The sequence below is a fragment of the Nyctibius grandis genome, chromosome 1 (genome assembly GCF_013368605.1).
Source record: "Nyctibius grandis isolate bNycGra1 chromosome 1, bNycGra1.pri, whole genome shotgun sequence".
In the NCBI taxonomy this organism is placed as follows: domain Eukaryota; kingdom Metazoa; phylum Chordata; class Aves; order Nyctibiiformes; family Nyctibiidae; genus Nyctibius; species Nyctibius grandis.
The window spans coordinates 23,883,217-23,906,004 of record NC_090658.1 but is presented as its reverse complement, the minus strand read 5'-3'; the positions used below and the strand labels follow the sequence as shown (position 1 = coordinate 23,906,004).

Genomic DNA, 22,788 nt, shown 5'->3' with positions numbered 1-22,788 from the left:
AATCATAGAATGGTTTCGGTTGGAAGGGACCTTAAAGATCATCTAGTTCCAACACCCCTGCCACAGGCAGGGACACCTTTCCACCAGACCAGGTTGCTCAAAGCCCCATCCAGCCTGGCCTTGAACACTGCCAGGGAGGGGGCAGCCACAGCTTCTCTGGGCAACCTGTTCCAGTTTCTCACTACCCTCACAGTCAAGAATTTCTTCCTAATATCTAGTCTAAATCTACCCTCTTTCAGTTTAAAACCATTCCCCCTCGTCCTACCACTACATGCCCGTGTAAAAAGCCCCTCTCCAGCTTTTCTGTAGGCCCCCTTCAGGTACTGGAAGGCTGCTGTAAGGTGTCCTTGGAGCCTTCTCTTCTCCAGGCTGAACAGCCCCAACTCTCTCAGCCTGTCTTCATAGCAGAGAGCTATGGAGAGTTATTCTTAAATTTAGCACATAGCAATATTAATTTAGCCCAATAATGTTTCACAGAGACAAACCTATAGGAAATTGAAACTGACTTTTGTCAGATGTCCTTGGTAAATACAGCTCAGTGTCAAAGCCGCTGTAGATGCGTTGGCCGCTCTCAGTGAGCGCGTACTCCTTCAGGCGGCCGTTCAGTACGAAAGTGCGGCTCCAGTCTATGTGAATGGTAGACAAATTGCTGACAACAGAGAATGGAGCTGTGTACCGAGGTGCTGCAAAAGAAGGAAAAAAGCCCATTTCTAGCCAATAGGCATGACTGAGAAAGAGGCTCTGCGTGGTATGAGCTCTCCGTCACACGCATTCCCCCTCTCTCTCGTATACATGTGTATGAGTAGGGAAGATAAAAGGAGAAAAGAGAAAGCTTCTGTAGCATGCCAGCCTCTACACTGAGAAAGCAGAAATACCTCATATCTTTAAAATAAAGACCTAGAACTCCCTTCCATTGCCTTTGTGTATGTGGTACCGACACTAAAACTGTATAAATTAAATTCCGGCTTAAGGTGGGGGACAGGGAGACACAGGAGGTTATGCAAGTTCAGCTGCAGCATGCCGGGCTGTGGGAACTCAACTGCTAAGGAAAGGACTCTTTTGCAAGCCCCAAGAAAATGCCCAAGACCATCTTTTAACATGTGTACATACATGAAAACATGAGGTTTCAAAAAAGCAAGAGCAGATGGCAGGCAGAAAGAAAAGAAACCCAGAACTCACTTCAGGGAGGAAGAGTTCATCAGTTGGGCTCAACAGCTTGCTGACAAAAGACTTCATTTAAGTCTGAGATGGTCCTTTCTTGTGGCTTTGCCATTAAGCCATGTGCCCAGTATATGCTGGTTTGTTCATAAGAAACCTGCTTGTCCAGCTGCACTTTGCTGCTATTTGCCCACTGTCACTAAAGCAAGCCTTCCAGGCAAGAGGAAGGAGACGTTCAAAGTGACTCAGGAGCCCTGGTGTGAAGAGGTCAGCAAGGTAAGAAAAGCAAGACTGAAAGAAGAGGGCTGCAGACCCACTGGGCAGGGGTTTAAAAATGGCTTTCAAATCCTTGCGTTCTGTATGCCTCCCCAGTTCATTATGGATTTTCTCCATTTAAAGGTTCATTATCATGTTCCAGCTTTTTAGTTTGCAATTTAATAAAACATAGAGATAGACCTTTAGAGGTTTAGAGATAAGGTTTAGAGATAAGGACCTTTTTTTTTCAGTGGTGACATTAAAGAAAATCTGGGGCTGTTCCACCTGAAATTTTCACCTAAGAATGTAGCAGATGACACATTTTTAGTAATTACTAGGCAGAACTACCAAGTGATGCAAAAGGGATTTTTTTAGAAAGGTGATTCTGAAATCCTGACACGAGATTATATGATAAAAAGTGAACATCCTCTTTGCCCTGACCTGGCAGGCTGAGGTGAAATGCCCATCTCATCTGTTATGGAATGACTCTTGCTACAGCACTATAGATCTTTTTAATAAAAGCTGATGTTAGACCACTACAAATTCAGTTTTGATGGCAAAATCTATTCTGACTGTAGGCACAGGTCCTGCATGTTAAATTTCCATGCAGACCACCCATGTCCTTAAAGTACTGCCTGTGGTGGTTAGATAGGTAGCAATGAATTCTTACTTCATTGTCAACAAGGATACAATCATTCAGATGACATCCAAGGAAGGATCTGGCAGAAGTGTGGCATGAATTAGGACAGTAAGGTAGTTCCAGAAAAGAGCCACCAGGTCTCTTGCAAGATCTCTACTTTTCCCAGGGATTATTTATGGCAATGTATTTATTACTACACATCACCCTTCTGGTAATACTTGAACATTTTATGTTCTGCAGCTTTGCTGCCCTTTCTCAATAAAATAAAAGGTTTCCAGGCTCCCAAGACAGAGGATGTGATATCAGATGATGAGCAAAGAAATATTTTTGGAGGAATGAGCAGTCAAGCCCCAGAGCAGAATTTCAATGAACGGGCAGCAGAGGCACAGTGACCAGAAGAGCAGGTTTCTGGGGACATTATCTTTCACTGGGGTGGAGAAGTCATTTGGTGCTACGCAGCCCCATGCATCAGAAGCGGGCATTGCTGATCAGTGAACCATTTCTCATACTCACGCTCCTTTTCCGTAGTGAAACCAATCCATTCTGAGGCGCTGCTGCCAACAGAGTTGTAAGACACGACTCGCAGGTTGTAAGTCGTGTAAGGCTCGAGGTTGGACACATTGGCACTCTGGCCTTTTCCTGTATATTTCACCTCAGTTGGGCCAGGACTGCAAGCCTTCACTGCTGGCTGTAGGTTCAGGGGACAAGCCATATACACATGGAGCTCATAGCTGAGAAAAAAATTGAGATTTTGATCAATCAAGAGCCTTAATAGTGTAACAGCCAACCATACATTTAATCCTAATTGCTGTACATCTGGCTACCAGAGAAGAGAAACAGTGAAACTGTTGATGCTTGTTACCTTGCTGCTCACTTCGGTAAATTAGTGTTTGCCTTTAACTACAAGATGCAGCTGCCTCTCCATTGCTGGTTGATCTCACAACTTTTTGGCTGTGCAACTGCAGCTGTCAGGCAATCACCTCCACTCACAACAACTCATCCTCTTCACCTTCATCCCCCCCAATATCCTGCTCAGGAGAAAAGCAATTGTTGCATGTAAACACCTCCCAGATGGCATTTAGGCCACACGGGATATCACCACCAACACTGGGAAGGAAGAGCGTGAGTGTCACAACTGCCCAGTGCTCTCAGCCCTGTGATTCCAGCTCATGTCCAGGAAGATTGTCCTGCCACCACCCCTACGCGAGGTGGGCGGTTTTGGCTGGGTGGCAGCTCCTACCTGGTGACAATGCCGTTGGGTGACTGAGGGGCGCTCCACTGGAAAGAGGCATTTCTGGAGGTCACGGTGCGGATCTGTGGGGGAGGCTGCTCTGAGGGTGGAGCTGGCTGTGTGGTGATTTGGGCCATGGGTCCTTTGCTGCAACAGTTGAAACAGGTGCAGGCCTCCACGCCAATGGAGTATGTGGTAAAAGGTTTTAGCCCATGTATTGTCTGCTGGGTGGCAGTCCCTTCTGACAGCTATAAAAATTAAGAGGGAACTTGTCACAGCTTCAAGCACCACAAGTACTAAATAAGAGTTATAGAGGTGAATTAACTCCAGAAGAAGACGGGCACAAGGTTCTGCATGTCGTTTAAGTCTGACATTAATGCAGCTGTTGTGTACTGGGAACTCTGCACTCATTTTTCTCCCATTACGAAGTTAAAGGGCACTGTTCAAACGAAAAGACCATGCCATCAGTGGCCTCACAAACGTCTTGAGTTGAGCTGTGACCACTGTATGTCAACTTGCAAATATCATTCGCAGAAACAGAGAAACAGAAAACCTTTAAGGAGAAACTCTGGGATAAGCAGTACTGAAGCAAAAAGAAATGAATGCGGAAAATAACTCCATGATAAGTGTGATAGCAAATACTCATGCGTATCTCAAAAGCTTCCTCAACGTGAGTAGAGGAGACAGCACTGGGAAGGGCGATAAGAATGTGTCTGGTGGGTCAGTTTACTCACAGACAGAAGGAGAATGTGCTGTCTGGTAGGTACCTCTAAGTCGAGGGCCAACATGATGCTGCTCTGCATTCAAATGGCCGTGGTCCTGTGTGAGCCTGTGAGGAAACTCTCCTATGCTCAGCAAGGGAGACCTGGCAGTTCTGGCAAAGGAAATGGTGCCCTCGTTCTGAAACTGATTGCAGGAACTGTAATTTCCCCTCATTGCTGTAGTTATTTGTGGGTATAACTTGTTAAGCCAAAGAAATAAAAATACATAGAAAACACCAACAAGGGGCAACATCTGCTCCCATTTGGCAGCATGTGTTTTAGCAGAGTGCAGCAAAAACACAGGAAGGAAAGAGTCAAGCAAGCAAAGGAAAGCACTTGGTACTTCTTGATGCCAGAGCCAGAGATGAGCCAGCAGCATGGCAGGTGTGAGGGGATGGAAATGGAGTGCCATGCAGGCACCGACGAGATGAACTGGCTGAATCAGACATGGACACAGCCAATTGCACTGGAAGGAATAAATGTGTAATGTGCAATCGGTAGGCAGCTTAAGCTCACGGAAAGGATTGATGACCTGGGAAGGTGTCCCTAGCACTTCCAAGCTGAGCAAGATAGGACAAGGGAAAAAATCCCATACAAGTATTTACCTACTTGTAAAAACCAAACAGATAGTGTCACAGACAAAAAGTATTCAAGTATTTTGCACTGATTTGGTGGTAACTGTTCCAGGCACCTTCCACAGCCCTGGCCTTTCCCCACATTTCCCTGTTTTGTAACTCTAATGAAACCCTGAAGGTTTCCTAAGCTGAGACCAGTCATTTCTGGACACCTAATGGTGTCTAGGCTGAGACATCAAACACAGAAGCGCCTTGGCTACTTGCACTGTTCTTCAGTGCTTTACCATGAAATACTGTTTACCAACAAGAAGGATTTTTAAGGGAAACTCATGTACAGCACTTTCTTCTGAACTTCAGGTCCATAGGCTATCCAAAGCACACAACCATTACCTACTGGCTGCAGTTTCCACCTGCACCATTTGGACTGGCAGGAGCTGTCTGGAAGTGTTTCGTTTGGACGGTTGGATTGGATCCCTGACCTATACTGCTGATTCCCATCACATTGAGAAGGGTTTAATGATGAGCTTAGTTCCTTGAGAAGCATGACATTTAGGTGGGTGAAAGCTCTGGTGGCGCTTTGGCCAGAAGAGAGCATTGCAGAGCAGTTAACAATGGAGTGCAGGAGAGGAGGACAGTCTGCAAACATCAGTAGCAGCTTGGACGAAAAAAATTGTTAAAGCTAGAAAACAGAAGCTCAAATGGAAGGACAGAAACAGTGTTGACAATACTTACCACCGTAGTCCCTCTGGTATCATTAGAAAACAGCCTGTAGATACTGACCACCCCGTTTGGCTTAAGAGGGGGGCTGATGTTCACCACGGCCACTGTGGATGCCACCATGTTGAAGAGGGGAGCTCCCAGGCCCTCAGGAGGGGCAGGGCCTGTCCGGCAGCGGGACCAGCCGCTCGGCGTCCGGCCCGCTGAGTTTACTGACCACACCTTTGGCACACAAAACCAGAGAAACTGTTAGTGGAGGACTCAAGCCTACAAAACACACAGAATCACAGAATCAACCAGGTTGGAAGAGACCTCTGGGATCATCGAGTCCAACCGCTGCCCCTACACCACCCTGTCAACTAGACCATGGCACTAAGTGCCATGTTCAGTCTTTTCTTAAACACATCCAGAGATGGTGACTCCACCACCTCTCTGGGCAGCCCATTCCAATGTCTAATAACCCTTTCTGTAAAGAAATTCTTCCTGATGTCCAACCTGAACCTCCCCTGGCGAAGCTTGAGGCTGTGCCCTCTTGTCCTATCGCTAGTTGCCTGGGAGAAGAGGCCAACTCCCACTTCACTACAACCTCCCTTCAGGTAGTTGTAGACTGCAATAAGGTCACCTCGGAGCCTCCTCTTCTCCAGGCTAAACAACCCCAGCTCCCTCAGCCGTTCCTCATAGGTCATACCCTCCAGACCCTTCACCAGCTTGGTCGCCCTCCTCTGGACTCGCTCCAACACCTCAACATCTTTCTTGAAGTGCGGGGCCCAGAACTGGACACAGTACTCAAGATGCGGCCTCACCAGTGCCGAGTAGAGAGGGACGATCACTTCCCTAGACCGGCTGGCTACACTATTCCTAATAGAGGCCAGGATGCCATTGGTCTTCTTGGCCACCTGGGCACACTGCTGGCTCATGTTTAGCCGGCTGTCGATCAGCACCCCCAGGTCTCTTTCCACCGGGCCGCTTTCTAACCACTCTTCCCCCAGCCTGTAGAGCTGCATGGGGTTGTTGTGGCTGAAGTGTAAGACCTGGCACTTGTTCTTGTTGAACCTCATGCCATTGGTCTCGGCCCATCTATCCAACCTGTCCAAATCCCTCTGAAGGGCCTTCCTACCCTCCAGCAGATCGACACTGCCACCCAGCTTGGTGTCATCTGCAAACTTACTGAGGGTGCACTCAATCCCTACGTCTAGATCATCTATAAAGATATTGAACAGCACCGGCCCCAGAACTGAGCCCTGGGGAACACCGCTAGTGACTGGCCGCCAGCTGGACTTTGCCCCATTCACCACCACTCTCTGGGCTCGGCCATCCAGCCAGTTTTTAACCCATTTAAGAGTCCACACATTCAAGCCCCGGGCAGCCAGTTTGTCCAGGAGGATGCTGTGGGAGACAGTGTCGAATGCCTTACTGAAGTCTAGATAGACTACATCCACAGCCCTGCCCTCATCTACTAAGCGGGTCACTTTGTCATAGAAGGAGACCAGGTTGGTCGAGCAGGACCTGCCTTTCATGAGTCCATGTTGGCTGGCCCTAACCACGGGCAGCTAGGGATGCTACTGCAGCTGTACTGACACTGAGAAAAATGCAGCGCAATGACACCCTTGACTGCCATCCAGCACCTGTGTTGACCCAGTGACTTTCTATCAGAAGAACAAAGTATTTCCCACTGCCACATTTAGGGAAAAGAAGCAGATTTCATGTCTCAGTGTGTGTTTGTGTGTCTTCTTCATACCTGATCCCCAAACTCTGAATTCCCACCACTATCTGTGTCATACCATGCACAGAGGACTCCTTCAGAAGCTGTGATCAACAGTGGTAATGTTTTCAAAGACATCCAAACAACAATACTGATATCCAGTCCTGCCAGTTTCTCCCTTCTACACATTTCCTTCATGTATGCAAGCAGCCCCAGTCAATTCAGCCGGGCAATGTGTGACAATCAAGTTATGTTCACCTTGACTGAATCACACAAGCCAAACTCCAGCTAATCTTTAAAACCAGAAAGTTTTACAGGCACGTCCCTCTCTTAAAAATATTAATGTATCAATCATTTGGCAACATTTTCAGTAACCCATAATATAAACAAAGCCCATGGAAAAGTGTAGTTAAGTCAGCATATCTCATTTATTTTCACAACAACATTTGCTTTATTGCATGAGCATAAAGGCAATGGCTTCAGTTCCAAGATTTCAAAATTTAGCAGCTTGAATTAGGCCTGATTAAAAACCACATGTCTCTATGAACTATGCCTACTGATTTTGTCAGCTTCCCAAAACCAGAGTGATCTGCAGACTACATAAAACTCAGCACTTATTAAACACACTCTCCAACAAATCTGCATGAAAATTAAATTTTGCTTTCATCAAGGACTGAATAAACATATGGAAGGATGTATAATCTTATTTATCAAAAACCATTTGTATAATTAAACACGAATATCATAAAAGGTTGCCTTAGGTCATCATTTGCATGGGTAAGTAATTTGTAGAATGTCAGGTACAATAGACAGAATAGATGGATGCATGAGCATATAGGGTTAAATTAGGCTCAATATTAGCCAACCACATAGTGATCAATCAGAATGATAGATCTAAATGGCAATACAAGAGGACTGTCTGAGCAATTTTTTAGTGTAAGTATTCCTTAGTAAGCTTTCATGTCGAGTGGTTCTAACGACAGTAAAACACGTTCTTATGTGTGGTTCTAACGACAGTAAAACACGTTCTTATGTGATCTACACTGGGCAGAGGTCCTGGGGAAGTGGATGGTGGGACTGTGCCTTAAAAAAAATAGGAGGTTTAGAAATAAGAGGTCTTCAAAACTGACCCTGGAGTCCTTCCAGGTTGCAATATTAAGTTCCAAGACTGCAGGACACTTCACAAGGGGCCTGGGGGAGGAAAAAGGCCAAAAACCACCACGGTGGCTTTGGAGACTGTGGTTCTGCCAATTACAGACCCAAAGTTCCTGCCTGATTCCATCAGTAACGTATAGCACCATCCAGTGAAACCCTATGTTAAGTACAGATGCCCTAAGATAAAAAGCTCAGCCAAAGCACTTTCATTTTCAGTGAAATCAGTAATATGTCTCTGTTGTGAACTTTTCATAAAGTCAAACTCTGTTCACTTTACTGTGGTAGGTCAAACCCTCTATCTCAGTTCAGTCCCAGCTGCTACAAAGATTTACCTGCAGTCGTTCATTTCAAGGGGCATATTTCTTTGTGGAGAGAATAAGCCACTGGCATCGACTCAGTGCTGACCTGAGTGCAAATGCTCCAGTTACATCCAGGCTGTGGCCTTAATGAGCATGGAGCGTAACAGTGTCGGACCTGACCTGCAGAGCAAGCTGCTCACAGCAAAACTGAAGGTGATGAGTTAGGAACAGAGGCTTTCTGTGTAGCACAGGAATTCAGCCTCAGAATGGGACCCCCTAGGAAACTCAGAGGAGAGAGGGATGCAACTCACCTGGGATGCACACGCCTCACTGAGAGCTGTATGGAGACACCTTCCTCCAGCAATCCCTCTGCTATCATAGGTGCCTACACCTTGTCTTTCAGAAAACAGGCCTTATTTCAGACAAACAAGGGCTCTTTATTTCAAAACACTGTCTTAGAACAAGGGAAAAGGGGATGCTCATCCCCTTTCACACTACAGCTAAGTAGTTAAAGGAGTCCTCCAGGAGGCAAGTAATTTAGGTTCAATCACATGCTCCAGTGGAGGGAGTCAAATCTGCCCCTTCCAGAGCGGGAATGCCCAAGTGGATGTCACATCTTTGTACTTGGGGTGCTCTCTTTGGGGCTATTTCACTGTGCATGAACACAATGAAATCAAGGTTGCCTGGGCAGAGCACAAGCAAGGAGGAGCAGACACAGTTACCCAGCCCCTCTCCAGGGAGTTGCAGGGGGGAGCTGAGGTTATGGTCCATCCCCCAGGCACCACATTCCTGTTCCTCTGGAAAAAAGGCTGAAGTCACAGCCACATGCATGTGGGCCTGATGGACAGGCATGATCTAAGTCTGCCTTCTAGACAGACACCAACTACTCAGCCCTGCCAAGACACGTTTCTAGCAGAAAACCTCTAGGTGTCTGTGAAACTCTCTAATGCCAGCTTCCGAGACAGTTGTGACAGCTGAACAGGACTTCTGAGGATCTAAATCCTGGATTTACACTGACCTAAGCTGGATTCCCTTAACTCCCTTTGCTTCTACTCAACCATCTGTAAAAGGATGGGTATAAAAATATTTCATTTTGAGAATCACTGTCCAAGTAAATCCTGGTCACTGTTTGGAGACTCAGAGCAGTAAGTGCCCAGAACTGACTGCAGATGGAAATGCTGATGTTTAGCCACTTCTTTGCATGAAGACATGGGACAGCATGGCAACACAAGCCACAATGAGGAGTGCCTGTTAAAATCAGAGGTTTGGTTGTGGCTTCTCAAAAAGTCACCACAAAACGGTCACGGATGAAAGCTGTTGCTTGGCTAGCCTGGTTAAACTGAAATTTCACAGTCTGGGCTTTTGTAAAAAGCTTTTTGGGCTCACAAAATCTTCTTCTAAATTGTGATGTAGTAAGCGCCAAAAAATATTTAAGTGCATTTATGTAGAAATGTGAAGAGCTTAACAGGCAGCATATTACCTGAAAAGTTTAACAGGCAGCATATTACCTGAAGAGTTTAACAGGCAGCTTATAATGTAAGAAGAGCCCACAGGCATGTAGGGCAAACAAGAAGCAATCACATCTCAGGGATGTATGGAATGGCAAAACACAGACAGCAGAAAGACAACAAAAGTTTCTTATAACTTGACTTTCCGAATATACTGCCTCCAAAAGCATTAAGTCTGACATCATGGTACCTGGCTCAGCACCCTGGCAAAAGATGTGCTGCACTGTCCCAAAAAAGCCAGGAGAGGGCTCTGAAATCAGCTACACGGGTTACTATTTAAAATGCTTTATCAATCTGCTGGCCCCTGGCCCAGACTGCACTTTGAAGTGGAGCCAGAGAGAGGGGGAAACTTCTCTGGAGACCGTATGTTCGTTGCAGTTACAGGTTACTAAGCTTGGTTTTTACCATCAGAAATGAGCCTTCACAGATCTCTGCTCCTGGAAGAAACCAGTGATCAACTGTCACTCAAAATGATCACAGGACAACCTCAAGGTTCATCGGCACAGCAAGAAGGGGCAAAACCTATGAGGAGCAGGAAGGGAAGTGCTGAGAAGATGGCCACAGCCTTACCACAGTGAGCCCAGCCTGTTCAAGCTTAATAAAGCTGCATAGCGACTCCACCCATAAAGGGCAACAAACTCACAACAGCCCTCGGGCACAGATGCAAAACAACCATGATATTGTAGATGCACACAGTGGAAGAAGCCTATTAGATGACTTACTCCATCCCTGAGGCACACAGGTTCATCTGCTGCAACACTCTTGAAACCCCAGGTCCTTACCGAGGAAGCTATGTTTTAAACTTAAAAAGAAGATTTTCTTTCACCAAATTGACATCATATGTGAAGGTATTTGATCCATACAGGAGGTACTAATGAGAACTGAGGTAAACAGATGGATATATGCCTCTGCAGCTCCTCCAACCATGCAGCACAAGAAAGGCACTAGAAGAAGAAAAGCAATGATAAACCAGGCGAGCACTATGGCCTCGCTGTGATAAAAAAGGGAAGGTGAAGAAGCTGCCAAAATAAAGCACTCAAATTAACCCCCCTCAAAGGACAAAGATAGTCTAGGATTAAGGCATAAAACATGGTGTGTGGTCAAAAGATCTCCAAAACATAAAAGCAATCCCTTGATTACATGACTCCGATTACATGAAGAAGCGCAACCACGGCTGACTGAGCAGCGGTTTGGCAGAGGACGTTGTGCGTGCGCTAACGCCTGCCAGCTCACAACACTTGCTCTCAGACCTGGCCCAAACAACATGACGGGTATTACAGCTGCAAACGCAGGCACTAACCAGGAAGTCCCCAGGTGGGAACCCTCTCTGCTCCTGCAAAGGGAAGCCTCAGGCAGCCGAGAGCCAATGGAGAGAGAATGAGAAACTCTCCGTTACTGGGGAGGTCTCATTCTCATTCACTTCTACTGAAGCGTGAAGCTGGCTGGCAGTAGCTTGCCTGTCTGAGGGCAGCAGTCCTGAGCTTCTGCTGACTTCCCAGGTCAGGGAGAGCTAGGAACCTCAGCTTCGCATGGAGGCCGGATGCTGCTCACCCTTCCTGCTTGCAGGAAATCAGCAGAAAAGAGAGTGAGGCCAACAGCTGACTACCTACCAGCAGCGATGCTTTGCTCCCACCACGTCCTACAAGCACTGTGCATCATACCGCTTTGCAATGCAGTTAACATCTTGCCTCTGTGAGGGAAAAAACCTCAGCTCCCTATGTGGCAGCAGCTTGCACTGAGCTCCTGCAGGCACTCAGGCCATAGCTGTTTGCCTTAAAAAAAGTCTCATTAGAAAATCACTACCTACCTTCAGCTTTGAGCACTAATTAGAGCTGTCGGGCAGTTAGGTAGTGCTGTAGGTCCTGGGGAACGACAAAGTCAGACCAAGCCACCCCTTTCACATGCGCACATAACTCTTTTCTCCTGTGTATAAGAGTCAGGTATGACTTGGGTCTCTGCCCTTAGGGCATCCACGGACTGTACACACCTGTGACTGCTGGTCTTTCCATAGAGGATTCAATGCTGGCACTACTCAGCATGTGCCAGGAGAGACAAACAGTAGCAGAGAAGGTTTCGTACCACTCTTCTCTTTCTAGAGTTGTTTCACAGATGTCGCAAAGGCACAGCACTACTTCGAGACTTTGCTTTGGATTTCTTGACTCAGAGTTGTTCCATTTCTAACCCTACACTCGCATAAATACAGTTTTCAGAGTGTAATTGTTTACCAAGGTAGCAAGACATTATAGGGGTATATAAGATACGACATCAGCAAGTTTCAGAAACACAGCACCCAATTTTTAGTTGTGTTTGACCAGCAGTCTGCAAGAAAATTGTAGAGACCATAATCTTCGCTGGTTAAAATTAGAGAAACCCAGAGCAGCTCCCTTTCACCATCATGAGTTGCAGCACCCTCCACAAGTCTTCCTTCTCATCAGAATTGACCAGTGCGCAGGCTGGGTAACCTGGAGTTACTTATGCAACATCAGCACAGCTCAGAGCACAAAGCTTGTCTACGACATCTAGCATTCAGCATTAGGATAATATATTCACATCTGGGCACTGCCGTGTCAGGCAAGTATTAGGAAAGTAGAAAAGTTTCAAAAGTGGCTGCAATCTACGGGGGACAGAGGAAAGGCAAGGGAAAGAAAATATCGTGTCCACTCATGACCAGGGGTACAAAGAGGTAGTAAACAAATGTGTGCTTTCTGAGTGCCCATCCTCAGATCCATACTTTTCCCTCTTCAACATTCAGTTAGCATCCTTAGGGAGGCCATAAACATATAATGGGATAGATTTTAGGTCCAGGCTTCTAGCACTGTGATAATTTGAGCCTCTTAACATTGCTATTCATCTTCACTGTTCAAATGCTAATAATAAAAGTACTAAACCCATTCTGGGGAAGGGAAAGGGAAAGACAACAGGCAAACACTTTGGGACTTAAAATCACCAAATTCTAAAGGAAGCTCATTTCATATAACATAGTATAACACCAGTAATTAATGAGAGATGTAAACAGGTTTTACTCTGAAAGGTAGGAAATTAAATAATTTGTTTCCTATAGGTATATAATGAGATAGTTACCAAGTTCCCATGAGAGAGATAAGCAGATATTAAAAGGTCTTTCCAATACCTGTAATGGCTAAGGGCAACAGCTAATTCAATAGATTCGATCAAAATCACCACTTCTTTCTCCGCTTCTGATTTATTACTTTGGCTGTAGTTAGTCATCACTCATTTTAGTTTGCTTTTCAGCAGTCATAAATTATGCCTCATAAATAAAAAGATACAATCAAGGAAATCATATCAAGTCATCTACAGCCCTGGAGTATATTTTCCCCTGGTACTCACACTAATGTCTTTTTAAAGGATAGCTTGCCATGGTTTCGAATATGTCAGAATCACAATTCACCAAGAAAGGTCTTGCAAGAGCGGTGCTCTAACAGTCTCACTGGCAATTTTGGAAGCCAACAAATACAGTCTAATATCCATATTTAGTTTAATAAACAAAAATCAAGGTTTGTTGCATCGATTCATTGTTTAATCATTTGAATATAGGATGGTGTTGACAACAGAAATATGGTGCCTGAAGTGGGGCTTAATAAAAGAAACTGTGTGGTTTCAAATGGCCCTTCTCCCTCCTGTGTACCCTCTACCAGGGGAAAGGAAGCATCTAGTTCAGCAAAAGGGTATTTAGAGTAGGTATCGCCATTACATCAGTGGAACAATATAGTTATGTCTGCTTTACTTTTCAGAAGCTGAGGTTGAGCTCGGTAGCCTAATGCAAGTACAATATGAGAAACTGTTTACTTGGAAACAGGGAGCACAAAGAACTTTCTAAGAAAAAACAATTTTCCAAACAAAATGAAGGGGGATAATGAGTAGGAAGTGCAAGAAAGAACTACATTTTCTTTTATGTCACTGTTTTGTAGCACATCTTTCTGTCAGGGAGATGGAAAGTAATAGTGAATTAAAACCATGAGAAGGAGCCAGATATGAGGGATATTACAAATGGGTGACTATCCATCACTGGACAGTCAGAAAACCAGTTTCATCCCATTTTAAGCTGCAGAAGTCACTGAACTGTTTGTCAGTAACTAAGTAGCACAAACTGGACCTCAGCCAACAATTTGACAGTCAGGCTGGTAAACCAAGTGTCATTCTTGTCATCTCTGAAAGTGACCAACAGGGCTGACACATTCTGCACTCCATGTAGCTGGTCCTGCCTTAATTTTCATGACTTTGCACCCATTTTTTTTTCTCTTTATCTCTCCAGAGTCAGAATATAATTTGTTTTCCCTGGCATATCTCAGGGTATTTCCTAGACCCTTCACTTGGCTGCAGTAACTGGAGTGTGAGAAGCATGCTTCACAAGCAAAAGGGATGCTGTGCCTCCTGCAGCGGTCGGCAGCAGACAGCTTCAGCACTGCAGACCCACCTGCCTTGGTGCACCGGATAGTCCTCCTGGAGAATAAATCTCTGCAGGGAGCCATAAAACTTTCTGAAAAGGGACAATCCAACTTTTCTATCTTTTACATGTTCCATGCTTGCCAAGTGGAAATAAGGATGTGTCCTAAACGAGCAACACATTAAGCCTTTACTCTAAAGAAGCAGTCTTAAGTACACGATTAAGTGCAATTGTGGAAGAGTGACATTGCACTTGCATGGAAATCGCACCATACTCCGACAACTCTGCTTTGCCGAACAGAACTAAATGTCACAAATGCCACAATTATCTGTTCAGAAGGGCCTTCCCTTAACTGAGAAAAATAGGTCTGACTCTATAGGTTGTTATATGGTAACATTGCACGCCATCCTCAATAATTCCTGAGAAGGGCCTACGCACACTGTTTCAGAAATATTCTAGGAATCAGAAGATCACACTTGCAAACTCATTAGGCCTCATGAGTTATAGAGTTTAAGTTGGGTTTTTTTTTTCAGGAGATCATGCAATTGCATCTGTTTAATACAGCTGAGGATCTCAGGCAGCATTCCAACAAATACCTAAAAAGCCAGATGCTCTAGAAAATGCAAATATCTAAATATACAAATAGACCGATAGAGGGAATTGCAAAGATCTAAGTAATTATTTCCGAATACAGGACAGTAGGCACCTTAATGTGTCTTGAAAACCCACCGAAACCTAGCAGCTGCTAATATGCTTATGTAGATCTGGCCCTTAAAAAATAAAAGTGCTTCCTTGAACAATAGTGATCTAAGCATTTAGGGGGCGTAGTCCCTTTGACCAGCATGAGCTTCTAAAGTTTCATCACTTTCGAAAGTGCAACTCTTGCGTCTAGTCTTACAAAGCCCTAACTATTCAGCTGAAGTTTCCAGCAAATGAAAAAAAAAAACCAAACAAAAAAAACAACTCCAAAATCCTGACTTCAGATCCAAAGAAGCTGTCAGGGCTCATTGAACTAAATCTCAATACCTCCAAAAACACTGGAAAGAGTCCCATCACAGCACTTTGAATTTTATCTGCATTCTGCTGGAGGAAATTCAGTTGCATTTAAAGTTTTATGTCCAGCAAACAAGCCTCAAATGCAGAGACGGCAGAATCAATATCCAGTTTAAGTGAAATATAAATCTGTGTTTCATCAGCATAATAGCAAAAGCCAAGCCCTATACTTATGAATAACTCATCTCACAGGCAAGATATAAATTGTCAGCAATGGAGGGGCTCAGAATAGACCCCAGAGGACTGCTGCAAGTGACATAAGCAGAAGACAAACACGTGCATGCAAAAACCTCTCATGGTGAAATAAATGGCCACCAGTGAAAAAAAACAAAAAATGATTTAGGGTCCCAGTCAACTGCTCAGCCTGGTTACGGAGTAGAACCAAGATAAAAAGCCAAGTCTTGAACACAGCATGGTAAGGCACAGGAATGTGGTCAAGAGACTTTCTTTGTTACTCATCACTAATAGATCATTAAAAACTTTGGCTCAAGCAATTCTCTATGGTATCACCGTCCCAAAAAACAACTTCTGACTGAGGTAATTGAAAATTGGTGCAACTGAGAATATCCCACAGCCAACATCTACAACTTCCAGCTCAGGTAACAACTTGAGATGCTTTTTTCATCTAAGAAAGATTCGTAACATTATAAGTAGGGCTTGGGTCTTCTACAATGCTTGCTACCTATCCAGCCCCACCTGCACTTGAATTTGCATCCTGCACAGATCCTGTCCAAAATAGTAAGGAGATCTGGTCTAACAACAGTTCTGCTACAAGCTTGATTGTCAAGCAGAAAAGAAAGGCTTTGTGAATACTGCAGTAACTACACTTTTCTAGTAGCATCCTAGGCTCTCTTCAATAGTTTTATAATTGTTCCTTCAGAATCCTTTTCTTAACCAAATTAGATTTATGAAGAAAGCCACTGCACTCCTCCCTCCAGGCCCTGGGACTCTGACAGTTATGGAGCAAGAGGCAAGGGACACAAGTTGAAACAAGGGAATTAGACACAAAGAAAAATAAGAGATATGTCATCAGAAATTGGAACAGTGTGCCCACACAGGCTGTACTATCTCCATCCTTGGAGATTCAAGGAGGGAGACCTTGATCCAAAACTCAGCTGGATACAGCTCTGAGCAGCCTGCTCTGTCTGGACCTGCTTCAAGCAGGGAGTTAAGCCAGATGCCTTCTGGATGTCCCTTCCAGCCTATATGACTCTGTGAGTCTACAACACGTACATATAGCAGCTGGATAGACTGTACTGATAATGTGATAAAGCAACTTTTTTAGATTTAATTATTTATGGTTTCTGGCTACCAAAAAGAACACAACAGTAGCAGTGGAGCACAGCTGCCAAAGAACCTGATCTGTGAAGTGCACTCTCATCAAATTTGTGGATGACATCACGCTGGAGAGGACCAGTCAATATGTTCAAGGGCAGGTCTGTCATTCAGAAAGGCGTAGAGGAGTGGGTGATCAGGAACTTTATGAATTTCAGCAAGGACAAATGTGAAGTCTTGCACCTGGGAAGGAATAAATCCTTGAAGCATTACAGGAGGGTAGGGACTGACAAGCTGCTGGAAAGGACCTACGGGTCTTAGTATACAGAAAGCTGAACATGAGCCAGCAGTGTACTCTGGCAGCGAAGATGACCAGACAATTAAAGGAAGTGATTACACGCCTTTACTCAGCATTTGTTCCGCTTTGGACCCTGAAAACAAAAAAGGTGCTGATAAATTAGAGAGAGTTCAGCAGAGGGCCACCTAGGTAATCAGGGGGTTAGAGAACTTGGCCTATGAAGAGAAGCTGTGGGACTGGAGCTTGTTCAGCCTGGAGAAGAGATGGCTCTGGAGGGCCTTGACTGCAATCCCCCAGCACCTACCCACAGGCTAGCAAGAAGATGGGTCCAGGTTACTCACAATGGTATGAGGTGGGAGGGGACAAGAGAAAACAGGTATAAGTTCAAGCAAAAGAGGTTCAGACTGAATGTAACAAAAAACTTTTTCACAATGAGGGCAGTCAAGCAGTGGAGCAGACTGCCGCCAGAGGTTATACAGTCTCCCTCCTTGGAGGTTTTCAAGACACAAGTGGAAAAAGCCCTGCATAACCTCATTTGACCTCTTAACTGACCCTGCTTTGAGCAGGAGGTTGGACTGGATGGCCTCCTGAGAGCCCTTCCAACCTGAATTATCTTGTGATCCTATAAAGCGAATAAGCATGTAAAAGAAAGATTGCAACCACCTTGCAGGAGCTCAAGAGGTGGAATGCACTGTGTTTCATACATGTCAAAACAAATCCATGCTTGAACATTTTTTTTTTTTAGGAAAAAGATTGTAAAGACTTTTGAGCATTGCCAAACTCATCTTCAAGATATATCTTGTGTACAAATATTGCGTACAGAATCAGTAATGAGGCTTACTGGTATCCTGTTCAGTGGCAAAGAAGTGTGCCTATGCATAGACAACATCATATTAAAAAATCAGCCTTGTCCTGCTGTGACACTACATCCACTTACTTTTAGAAACAACAAATCTAAGGTTGTTTTTTTGGTGAGGGTCTAAACTCCACTAACTCATATAAAAACTCGGGCAAGATTTCAGATGGTTATAAATAGTGAAGTTCTTAGTTCATAGGCTGAAATCAAGTAAAGCCCTACATTATCACTAGTACTATATGATAAAAATGATGCTAAAACTTGTAACTATGACACAGAAAACAATTACAGGTGAAAGAATGGCAGAACTGGTCTCCTTGCATTACCTTAGCCTCCTAAGAAAAAAATAGTAAAAATACCTATGTGTATGAGAAGTAACAACAATCATCAACAGCAAATTCACTTTTGAACCACTCATGAAAACTGCTTGTGATCCTAATGTCTAATTTAAAAAGAAAACAACCCCAGTCCCTCTTGATGTAAACCACCTTAAGATTATAAAGTAAAAATTAATTCAGAATAGATTGGGGAAGGATGGAAAAAGAAAGAAGAACTAATGAAATGAAGCTGCCTTTTAAGAACTAGAATTTCACACTACTCTCATAACAGTAGAGCCTTGCAAAAGCTCTGGAGGGTACATAAACATTTAGCATACAAGAAACACAAGCACTTACAATTAAGCTAAAGACAAATGACTCCTGAATGAATGTATTGCTTGTGCAAAATTATATTTTCAGCTTTTCAGCTATTTAAAATACATTAACAATAACCATTCAGGTATCACAATACTATTAACGTTAGAAATGAGATGTGTACGTTTGTTGTAAGTGTAAAGTAAGGTTCTCAAAGTGTACTGAGATCCTAATCACTAATGACTTCTATTCCCACCTGATATTCATATTCTGTGTAAGGCAGCAACTTGTCATCTTTGAAGGAGGTTGAAGAACCATTGTAAACAAGTGTGAGGTCTAAATTTATGTGGGCTTGAGTCGTTCGTCTTCTGTAGAGTTCATAGTATAAAATCTTCCCATTTGGCTGCTGTGGGCCAGTCCACAGAATGGAAGAAGTCGACTGGAAGCCGCCAGCTCTGGTCTGTATTTCTATGAGAGGGGCAGGCTGCACTGCTGGGGGTGACTCCAGAGTCTGTACTGATGTCCACTCACTGGAGGCACAACCCAGCTCTGTGCAAGCTTGGAGCTGTACTTCATACCTTTGGGAAGACAAATCAGGAATGAAGTGATTAAAACACTGCAAACAGAAATATGGACTGTGCATGAGATCTGAATCAAGTACGCATGGGGGTTTTCTTAATTTCTCTTGGTCTTTGGCATGTTTTAATAAGAAAACAATTTGTATGAAGACACAGATTGTATGCTGTGCCTTGTGTAGCAATAATAAAGAACACTGTCTTCTGGGTTTTGATTTGTTGGTGTTTTTTTTTTCAGAGCAGAGTTAACATCTGCAGGACTCAAGTGATCAAAATCATTTTGATTTTGATGATCTGCATCAAAATGATGATTCATTGTAGGAGATGATTTGGATAACATTTGAGAGCTGTAGATCTTCACCCTATTACTCTTCTCTTTGGATTTAGATTAGTTATATGTAAATAGTAGACAGACTTATCAACCATGTAACACACACAAATTATGCCTACACAAATATATAACAAAGGGTCAGGTAAATAATTAAGAATTACTGGAGAAGATATTACTTCAGTATTAAGTGTGCTCCTTCTGTAGCCGAGTCAGGTACCCTCTCAAGTTTTAGCTTTCACTTAAACACAAGTCACTTGTTTTCAGCTCAAAGGTGAGAGCATGTCCCTGGTGTGACTCCATTATCTTAGCTCAGCTACACTGTGAATGGACTAGCTAACTGGTCTTTGGTCTCTCCACCCTGAACTTTGTCAACTAAAGCCCTATTTATTCTTGAATGCAGACATCTTGAAAAGATACACAAGTACAAGTTTGCAGGTTTTTGAGTCTACAGAAGAGTGCTGAATTACCCCTTGTATTAATTACCATCTAAGTCAACCATATGTATGTCATCAAGATGATATATAGCTGGTGTTACTACAAATTTTAAAAATCCTGGTTTTTATCATGTGCTTTTTAGGAAACAAAACCCCATGGGTCCGACTGTCTGTTTAAACAAGATGATTAAGCTGTTTGCCAGCCCACTGAATCACCTTGCAGCATTCATTCGACAAACGAGGTCTTCCAGACTTACCTACTGTAGGGTTGTAGCTCTGCCACTATGTACGACCGTCTCACAAAGGAAACATGAGATGCGTCAAAGTCAACAGTTTTCTTTCCTGTTTCAGCAGGCTTGTGGATTGAGATTGTGTAATTTTTAATGTCACCATTTACTTTGATAGGAGGATCCCAGGCCACCAAAATCTCCTTTGAGGACCATGCCTGCAGCCTAGGAGGCAACATCCCAGATGGAGCAGAGGGGTTGGTTTTTATCTGAGCTGGCGGGCTGGTCACACTCCCTTGACTGTTATTTGCAGTGACAGTGTAGCTATACTCCATGCCTGGCATTAGGGTGAAATCAAGATACCGAGTTTCCAGACCTGAGTAAACAAGAACACCATCCCTCTTTAGCTCGTAGCTTGTGATTTTACCATTGGGGTTAGCTGGAAGTCTCCATGTGATTTCAATTGACTCTGAGCCCATGACAAGCAGCCTGGGAGCTTCCATATTTAATGGTGGAGCCTCCATGGTCATCACTGACTGGGATATGCTAGATGTGCAGCCCCCCACAGTACAGGCAACCAATGCAAACTCATACTGCGTGTAAGGCTGTAGATTAGAAACTAACATTTGCAAACTTTTGCCAGGATAATACTCTTCATTGTTTAATTTCAATATGTACTTGGTGATATCTCCATTTTGTATTTGAGGAGGTGCCCAAGATGCATTAATTTCAGTAGCACTGACAGCCTGCAGAGACGGTGGATCCACTAATGCAGGAGCTGCTTCCAGTGTCTGTATCTCAGCTGGTTCACTGGTAGAGCAGCCTCCCATCGTACAGGCAACTATCGCATAACTATACATTGAATAGGGCAGTAAGTCTTCATCTATGTAGTTGAAAGTAGCAGCGTCGAAGCTGAAAGGATAGAGAACATCATTTTTTAGCAGCCTGTATGACTGAAGAATACCATTGGGCTGTGCTGGGGAGGCCCATGAGATGAGCACTTTACGGGGGTTAACTGACACTAAGGATAACCTGGGGGCAGCGAGACCTTTTGGGGCAGTTTGACTAGTCTTTGCCACTGTCCAGGAGCTGTCAGTGTAGCCTGCTGCGTTCCAAGTGCGTATTTTATACTCATACCTTGTCCATGGCTGTAAACCTTTGTCATTATATACGAATGTATTACTTTCAGTGTTATATTCTGTGAAAACAATTTTCTCATCTTCTGTTGTTGCTCTGTACCCTGCAGCATTTTCTTTTGTGCGTCTGTGAATAACTTCATAGTGAATTATTTTTCCATTTGGATTAATTGGCTGCAACCAGCTCAGTTCAACGTTGGTAGCGTTCACTGCCTGGATTACAGGTGCCATCTGAGACACTGGGGGTGCTTCATCTGTTCGGACCGGCTGGGGTGGAGAACGAGTGCAGCCTGCTGCATTGCAAGCTTCCAGTACGAGGGTATAGAGAGTGTATGGCTCAAGGCGCCTGAAGAGGAACTGGCAAGATAAACCATTGTACTCCAGGTTGTCATCGCTGAAAATATTGTAGGTCTGGGGAAGAAAGAAAGAAAGAAAATGAAAAAAAAAAAAGGCAAGGAGGGAAGAAAGGACAGAAGCCAGGACAAAAGGAGAAAAATTATATAAATCAGCTTTTTTTTTTGTCAATAACCAGTAGATGAGACACCTTAATATTTGCAATAGGGTAAGGACTATTAACCAATGATTCAGAAACTTAGTTCCATACTAGTAACAATCACCACTAGTAACAGATCATTGATACAAAAGGAATAATTTGAGCCAAGTTTCATGATTTTTTTCCTTTTGTATGCAGTAATAAACCACTTAATGACAGTTTTCATTATATTTTTTTTGTTATGAAGTTTCATTGTGAGGCTCTCATGGGCTAGCACAAAGCTTCTCGCAGGCTAACTCTAAAGAAAACCACTTAAGAAAAAAAAAATCCAAATAACCCCTCTAGTTGCAAACCTTGCAGGTAAAGATTTACAATCAGTTGAAACCATCAAGCTAGAAGAAGTCCCAAAATTCAGAACAACATTCTGTCAAACCCAGATTTTCTAGAAATACAGTTTGGCGATGTCTAATGTAAACCAGGTAAGATTATGAGCTTTCATGCACAGCTTTCTATAGATTAAATGAATGATTCGGTTTGCTGTAAATGAACACTTACAGTCATGGGGTAGCACAGGAATGTTAATACTCATTTTAATATAACCACAAGCAGAGAGCACTCACAGAGTGCCTTGTGCTTACATAGGACTTCTGTCTTATTTTAAAGTATAATGCATTTGACTGAGTCCTTTTCAGCAAAAAAGGTTTTAATTTGATATTCAGCATTTCTCTTCTCTTTTTTTTGATCAAGTGAAGTGTCAAGATGAAGATTACCTTAATCAGGCCATTGGGTTGGGAAGGCTCTGACCATTTTAGCAGCAGAGCCCTGCCATTTTCTTTCTTTTCCACAGTGAAGTTGTTGAGGCCACTGGGTGAAGCTTCCAATGTGCGCACAGATGTCCAGGGGCTTGAAACCTGCCCGGCGTTGTTTACAGCTATGACGTGAATATGATATGTTGTGAAAGGTTTCAATCCAAATATATGAGCCTGATGCTTTGTTCCCTGAAGCAAGAATACAGATGTTTGAGTTAGTTAAAAAAGTAATCAGCATCTGTGGTTTATGTCACTTGGAAAAT

The 22,788-nt window shown here is 43.7% G+C and overlaps 1 protein-coding gene across 1 annotated transcript in view; it reads right to left on the bottom strand.

Annotated features, from left to right (window-relative positions):
• Positions 1–22,788, bottom strand: part of USH2A (usherin) — a 419,339-nt gene that overhangs the window by 7,625 nt on the left and 388,926 nt on the right. The window contains exons 61-67 of the mRNA XM_068406084.1: positions 22,487–22,714; positions 20,118–21,634; positions 18,777–19,098; positions 5,344–5,559; positions 3,294–3,532; positions 2,567–2,784; positions 507–683 (exon numbers count right to left, since the gene is read on the bottom strand). Coding sequence (XP_068262185.1) covers positions 507–683; positions 2,567–2,784; positions 3,294–3,532; positions 5,344–5,559; positions 18,777–19,098; positions 20,118–21,634; positions 22,487–22,714 — 2,917 coding nt within the window. The remainder of the gene's footprint in view (positions 1–506; positions 684–2,566; positions 2,785–3,293; positions 3,533–5,343; positions 5,560–18,776; positions 19,099–20,117; positions 21,635–22,486; positions 22,715–22,788) is intronic.